This window comes from Amborella trichopoda, chromosome 9 (assembly GCF_054954075.1).
Source record: "Amborella trichopoda isolate Santa Cruz 75 chromosome 9, AtrichopodaSantaCruz75HAP2 v2.0, whole genome shotgun sequence".
Lineage (NCBI taxonomy): Eukaryota > Viridiplantae > Streptophyta > Magnoliopsida > Amborellales > Amborellaceae > Amborella > Amborella trichopoda.
This window is the reverse complement of record NC_142344.1, coordinates 54251424-54259063: the sequence shown is the minus strand read 5'-3', so window position 1 is coordinate 54259063 and position 7640 is coordinate 54251424. Positions and strand designations below refer to the sequence as shown.

At 38.6% G+C, this 7640-nt stretch overlaps 1 protein-coding gene across 1 annotated transcript; it reads right to left on the bottom strand.

The window, feature by feature from the left end:
- Positions 1-4911: 4911 nt before the first annotated feature.
- On the bottom strand, positions 4912-6750 carry LOC18447868 (fasciclin-like arabinogalactan protein 8). The gene has a single exon (XM_006857954.4). It carries the CDS (start codon positions 6467-6469, stop codon positions 5204-5206), a length of 1266 nt encoding a protein of 421 aa, XP_006858016.2. The 5' UTR covers positions 6470-6750; the 3' UTR covers positions 4912-5203.
- Between the last annotated feature and the right edge of the window lie 890 nt (positions 6751-7640).

Below are 7640 nucleotides of genomic sequence, written 5' to 3'. Positions count from 1 at the left end.
AGTTGAATAAAATAGTAGAATTTCTATCAAAAAAAAAAAAAAAGTTGTATTAATGTTGGAAAACCCTCTAATAAGAATAAGAATAAAAAAAAAAAAAGATTTTGAGTTCTAGAAATAGTGCATTTTGCAATATGTTATCTAGACCGTCCATTTTCAAGATTTTCATATGCTTATAGGTCTACTTGATTTTAACTACTTTTGAAGTTTAAAATTTTATAATTAGATATGATAATAGATTTTCATATATTCTAATAATATTTTACACCAAAACTACATGTTATGATAAAATTTGGTGGTGCGCCTTACTTGGATTGTTTAATGTTGTAACTTTATAGAGAAACCACATGCTTAAACCAACTCCCACCTCACAACAGGTAATACTGAGTGTGTGTCGTACGTACCCAGTCGATCTAAATATATTTTCTCTCATCTTATCGCTTATTGAAACCACATCTAAATTCTCTCATAATTAAACAAATAATAAACCAAATTATTTGGAATTTAAATGGGTTTTAACTCATATAATTTATTTATTTTTACTCATGTTAAAATTTGAAGTCTTCGAATTACTTTTTTTTTTATTTTGGAATTGCATGCAATGAGACTATTTATTTTTTATACATAGAGGTCATATTTAGTTAGAACCATCCGATCCGACGTAAAATTTGAAAGCCTAGATTTTAAGTGCGTCACAAAATTCAAAAAATAAAATTTTATATTTTAAAAATGATCGATAAAATAAATACAACCATCAATACATCCAATGGTAAATAGACATATTCTCCACGAAAGTATAAAACCCTTGGGGTGATGTCGGTGCTCAATAAATGCTCACCATTCCTCCATCCATGACAATTCCTTTTTTTAGTAAAAACGTGGGCAGTCACAACAATCCACGTTTGTACTCGTAACAATGTACTCTTGCCTAAAGAGGAAAGAGATGGAACGTCACCGACATTTTGGATCGGACGGTCCAAGTGAAGAACCTCAGCTTTCAACGGCGGGATGAACGCTGATTTTCTAGAAAGAGGAAAATACAAGGTGTTTGATTGCTCGGTCCGAGCCCTGAGTACTCGCCACCCAGGCAAACTGCTCGGTTACTTCCACTTGGGTATCCCACTACTAAGGATATGAAAAAATAAATAAACATTTTAGGAAGGTTTTTGGGGCATAAAATATTTTTTGATATTTTTTAATTATTTTAAAAATACCTCTGTCACAATTTTATTCTTTAAAATCTATTTTGCTACTTTTTTTTAACCTCATTTTGACTTTTTTTGTAATCTTACTTTAAACATACATTTTCTGTTTTTTTTTATTTTTTTATTATTTTTTAACCTTTTTGTGCTAATACATCACTCGACCTAGGTAAGGCCGAGTTAAGCTAAGTACTCGGATCAGACATGGACTAAGTACTCGCGCCGAGTAGTGGTTTCGATCATTGGAATAAGCATGACGTTTGTTAGAAGATATTACAAATTTACAATCCTACATAGAGAACACAATCCAAATAGCCCCTTAATAGTGAATCATTTTTTTATCTTGATCGAGAGAAATTTTCATGACCAGACATATACGTGTAATGTATATGTCCTCGAGGTTTATAGCCTTCGATTGTCATTTGTTTTAGAGTGAACCAAGATCAATGCCGATAAACATAAAAATCTCATCAACTGGTATTAGCATTATTTATTAACCTTTACACTATTTGGTTGAAAGTAAGCTAAGAACAATTTCATAGGCTGGGAAGAGTAATATTTGTTAAGTTATAATTATTGTATTATCGTCGACTAACTCTTATCCATTCAATCAAGATCAAATAAATGTTGTATGTCTCTTAACACACTTAAACTGTCTTGGGAAACATAAAGAGTGATGGTACCAGCCCGTGACATTGTTCTCGACTTGTTCAAATTGTAAAACACCTCAAAGCCAAATGAAGCAGCCAAAAATGGCAAGATAGATCCTAATGAAGTCCGAAAGTGCTCTACTGTTGCCTAAGTTTAATTGGTTAGCGCTTGATGATTTGCAACGTTACATCCTAAGCTCAATTCCTATCAAAGGGTCATCTCCCCACTAACTCACCCAAAAAAAAAAAAAAAGCAAAAATCATATTAAAGAATGGGGTTGAAGTCAAAATGGTAAAACAATAGGTGACTCGGTTTTCCATTCCTACCAACATCGACCCTTTTGTAAAAAAAAATAATCCAGACAGCACCATAGACGCCCACCGACCAAGCAGCAAGCGTTAAAAACGGATTCATGCAAAAACTAAACTCATTCAAGACTCATATATGCAGTTGAGATGATTTCAAGGGGAAATTGGTATGCAGCCTTTATGTCTAGCCTTTACAATTCCCATCTAGCCATCATTTTCACATAAAAACATGGGAATAGGAAGAACATTTCTACTTATTCATGGAATGGCGAACATTTGGCATTAATAGCTATTTTTTTCAAGAAGTTTCAATAATTTTAATTTTTTTTTTAATGAGCAAGTATTTTTATCATCATTGTGAAAGCCTTTTTTCAACTAAATGATGTCGGCTATACGAATTCAAGTCCGCCATTGAACTCTTAATGTCATACTCTCAATGAGTTCATAAGTGACCAAGTACTTCTATAGACAACCAAAATAATGCAAATGTTGTACCTATTTTAAAGCACATTGATCCATATTGGGAATTGCCAATTTAGATAGAAAATCAGTATTGACAAAACTAGTCTGGGAAGGCATCAGTGCCAACATCCCCCAAAGTTATATATATATATATATATTAAAGGGTGAGGTTTATATAAGATGCCCCGCCTCATACTATACAAGTAAAACGCACCTCTAAATTTTACCAGAAGATGTAGTTCTCGTATCAGAGACCTTAAGATGGATGACTTGAAAATCCATGTCCAAATCAAATGGTGAAATTTAAAATTCTAAAAATAGTGTTTAACGAGACAATTTGTAAATATTTGAAAATCTTGAAAATAAACTGTTCAGATAGCTTGTTACAAGATTCACTATTTTTATAATTTAAAAATTCATTTTTTTTTTATATACACATATCTCGAAATCAAGATGATTAGTTGGAAAGTTTTCTATCTTCAAAACACTTACTAGATTTTTGAAGTGCACTTTAGTTCTATAATATAAGTTATTCTATAGTATAAACTCTTTTATTTTTTCAATCTTATCTAATATATTCTTAGGTATCCTAAACCTCCCTATGAACTCCTATTTTATTTTTTTCTTTAAAAAGAAAAAAAAAAAACTCCTATTTTACCTTTTACTTTTTAATATTTTTCGGTACGAATCCGACTAGCCAAAATATATCCACCCCACCAATCTGAATTTTAAACGGCTACCCAACTTTTTGGGCAAGCATTTGGGTACACAATTTTCAAGTAAGTCAAGAAATATTTTCCATTCCACCACCCAAAATAAAGGTGGCGATAGTATTAAAACCCAAGCACATATACATGGGTGGATGACAAAAAGCATATACGTGGGTGGATGACAAAAAGGCGAGTGGCCGTTCCATTCCTTGGAATCAATAAGCCGCGAGGTTAATGACTTACAGCAAGATATGCTCCACCCACTCGACTCTCAAAAGCGAGACCCTACTTGCCTCCGCCGATGCCCCGCGGATCGGATCGGATAGGATCGGATCAGATTTTAGATGGAGAGAGAGGAGGGCCCCTAGATATCAGAGAGAGAGAGAGAAAGAGAGGCTCCCAATTTGAGATAGAGAGAGTGAGCCCCAATTTTAGAGTGAGAGGGCTCAAAGTTTAGTTTATTTGAGTAATTTATATATGGATATAAAAAAATATAAATGAATCAATTTTGGGTAAAAATTATACGGTCACTTGTATTTTTTATTTTTTTAAAATTACCTTTCGTTTTCAAGATACCATCCTCAAATCGCTTTTCAATTTTATTTTATTTTATATTTTATTAGTAGGACCCTAGTTTGAGGGAGGTGAAACCCAATCGAAAAAACGATCTGAAATCCTCATACCACCTTATTTCTTAACAAACAAATGAGCTAATATAGTATGAGAATGCCAATCTCGAACCGCACTATATAAGATAAGGCGGCTAATCTCAGACGGCCTTGAAGAGCACTAATAAGAGGCAGTTGATGAATAAGTAGCTCCTATACCCTCCGAATGCTCAACAAAGGCTGTCTCAGCAGTTAGAGGATGCAAACCTAAGACTAATTTGAAGAGTCGTAAAATAAACGGTCGGATGATCTACTATGGAACCGACTAAACTATACCCCAAACATTAGGGCACATCCGTTTGGTAGAAAAAAAACTCAAAAACAAACATTATTTTATATTTTGAATATTTTTTAACCCAAAATTAACTTATTTTATATTTTAAATATTGCCGGAACCTCCAGGTAATTTTAACCCAAAATGAACTTTTTTTAATTTTTTAATTTTTTAATTTTTGGTGTCCCTACGTAATTTACTCTTAGTTTTTAGAGAAAAAGAGACGAGAGAGAGTGGCTCCGTTTTTAGAGGGAGAAAGGCCCCAGGGTTTAGAGAGAGAAAGAGAGGCCCAACCCTTTTTTTCTCTCACATCCAGCCATTAAAAGCAAGCCTGAGCGCCTTCCCAACTTCCAAACCAAACAGAAACATCGCACATGGCCTCCTGTCAGGACCTGCCCCTCACGCCAAAGGCCAAAAGGCACACCTTACAGTTACAACAATTTAAACTAAGCTCTCGGTCCTCAGCTTAAGCCTAACCAAAATCACATAGAAACAAAACCCATGAACTAAAACACAAGAAATCGAATGCTAACAGTGTAAAAATGGTGATAATGTCTCTTCTTCCTCTGGTGAGACAAAACCAGAGCCACAACACTAAAACCCATGAACAAAAACTCAAGAATTCGAACGCTAACAATGTAAAAATGGTGATAATGTCTCTTCTTCCCCTGGTGAAGCAAACCAGAGCCACAACACTAAAAACCAGTGGCGGACATACATCCATGGAATACAAGTACATAAATAACCAAAATCAGCCATTACAGCCCCCACTCAAAAACCCCAACATGAAAATTACACACAGAGAACCAAAATGGAGAGTAACAAAAGGGACTCAAAAACATGAGAGAGAGGAGAGAGAATAAGTAATGAAACTCATGAACACAAATGAAACCACCCGAAGAGAGAAAACCAAGCTCGAAAAACCACCCAACTACAACAACAATAGTAAGAAGCAAGCAAAAGATCCGAAAACCAGAGCAGCAGCCGTACAGAGTGGCCTCGCTTTGTCCCCAGAAGAAGCCCCCTTCGAGTCTGCGGATTCGGCAGGCGCCTCCGAAGGTGAGGCTTCGGACCCGGCAGCCATTGGAGCTGGAGGTGATGCTGCAGCCGGCGCAGGCACCTCTGCAACTGGGCTCGGTGCCTCAGCCACTGGGCTTGGGGCCGGCGCACTGACCGGGACGGGACTTGGGGCTGAAGCCGGCGCGTGTGGGAAAAGTTCTTCGGGCAATAGCACATTGTCTACCGTCAGGATGCAGAGCGGGGCGTCGTCCAGAACCGTGCTCGCTATTCTCGACTTGTCGACCCCAGTGTCGAGCGTCACCTCGTCGCCGGAAGTGGCAACTCGGAAGGCAAACTTCCGCACGCCGCTGGCAAGGGTCGAGACGGGGCCGGTAGCGGCCTTTAGGGCACCCGGGGGGCTGTAGCTGGGAAGCGCATGGTACTCAAGCAGAGACACGAGCTGCGCAACCCGCATGCCGGCGGTATCCGGCACTTCGGGCTTCTTGAAGGCCTCATCGTTGGGAGCTAAAATGGTTAGGCCCTTATCCATGGCGTCCTGATAATTCTTGAGAACCCCTGAGCTAGCGAGAAGAGAGGCGAAGATTTTACACCCCGCCTTTTCTAGGGTTGCAGTCAGATTAACCTGAGAGACCGAAGGTGCCGGAGCCGAGAGCAACCCAGGCGCAATAATGGGCGCACTGATCTCCATTACTGATATGTTGTACGGCACTTGCTTCACACTCTTTGTGTAAGTCGAATCCAGTGGCGAACCAGGGGCGGCAGAGCCGAACCCGACCTTGCCGCCCTTGAGATCGGTGATGTTGACGAAGCCGAGGTTCCCCTTGGCATCGCCGGTGGTCTGGTAGAGGGTGGTGGAGAGCATTGAGCCGTCGGTGATGGAGTGGAGCTTCTGGTTGTCGAAGTAGTCGAGGACGACCAGGAGAGAGAGAACGTTCTTGACGACAGAGAGCGGGTGCTTCGCGAGGGCCGACATGGCAGCATTGTTGAGGACGAAGACTGTTAGGGTTTGGCGAGTGTTGATCTCGTCGCAGAGCTTGGTCTGGGTGAGGTAGGAGTTGTAGAGAGAGTAATCAGGAAAGGCGGAGAGCATCTCTGTGATGTTGTGGGCGGAGGAGAGAGAGGCGGAGGTGGCGATGAGAGAGAGGAGGAGGACGAGGAGAGGAGGTTTGATGGCCATTTTCTGGGTGTTTCTCGCTCTAGCTTTGGAAGTGGGGAGCTCAAGTGGCAGTGAGGGAGCACAAAATCTAGAGAGAGAGAGAAGGGAAGGCAAAACTTAGGGGGTGAGTTTATTATATGGGAGTAGAGGTGTACCTGACCCGGGTTAGGGTTACTGCGTCGGAAAGGAAACCATGGTTAGTGCTAGAGAATTTGGAACCGAACCATTTTTAGAGAGAGAAAGTGTCTTTCGGGTCTTACTGTGTTCTTGAGAGAGAGAGTTTGAAGTTCAAGATGGTAAACCGATCATAGGATCCTGTTTCACAATAATCGTTTTGGATTGACGAAGCACTTATCGTTGTTTTACCGTACCAAAAAAAATTGCAAACTGTTCAAAAAAATATATATAAAATAATAAATTAGTCAAAAATCAAAAAATAATCGATAAATTAATATTTTTTCTGTAGCAAAGTTATATTATAACAAATCGTTGGTTCTTTTTTATACCGAGATGATTTTTTATATATCGACAAAATCCGTATGGGATGACTGGTTTTCGTGTCGGATGACACAATTTCATATTTAATTATTTTGTGAAGTTACGAGGCAAGGAGAGAGAAAAAAACGGGGAGCAAGAGAGGCTGAGGTTGGGGAAGAGAGAGAAAGAATAACGGGAAGAAAGAGAAAATAAGGTTATATCATAAATGGGAGTAAGTAGCACTATCACTTCACCGGCCTTGAGCTTGATGAGTTTAGAGAGAGAAAGTAAAGTGATCTTAGAGAGAAAACTCAAGCTGGAAGCTCATGTAATGTGAGTTGAGAAATAATTATAAGAAAAGAAACATGAAAACGAATGGGAAAAGGAAAAGCGTAAAAGAAGAGAAGGGGAAAAGCTAGGGGCTCAAATGGGCACTGGCTGGCTGGAATTGAAAAGGTCCAAGTGCTTCTCGATCTTTCCAACGTGAAAAGAGACCAAAGTGACGAAATTGCCCAAAAATATTATTTTAAAAAAAATACCATCATCATAGTGTTTTTATCATTTGGGATGGGTTTATTATTTTGTTTCATCAAAAGTCGTACCCTCAAATGACTTCATAAGTTGTTATATATGTGCTCGCTATTTTTAATTATATCATTTTGAGCTTATTTTATGGTTTTTTTTTTAGCTTTCTACTCGAATCAACACACACCTT

Bases quoted from the DNA above. Each gene is read 5' to 3' on its own strand.
- LOC18447868 (XM_006857954.4), bottom strand. From the start codon at position 6,469: ATGGCCATCAAACCTCCTCTCCTCGTCCTCCTCCTCTCTCTCATCGCC.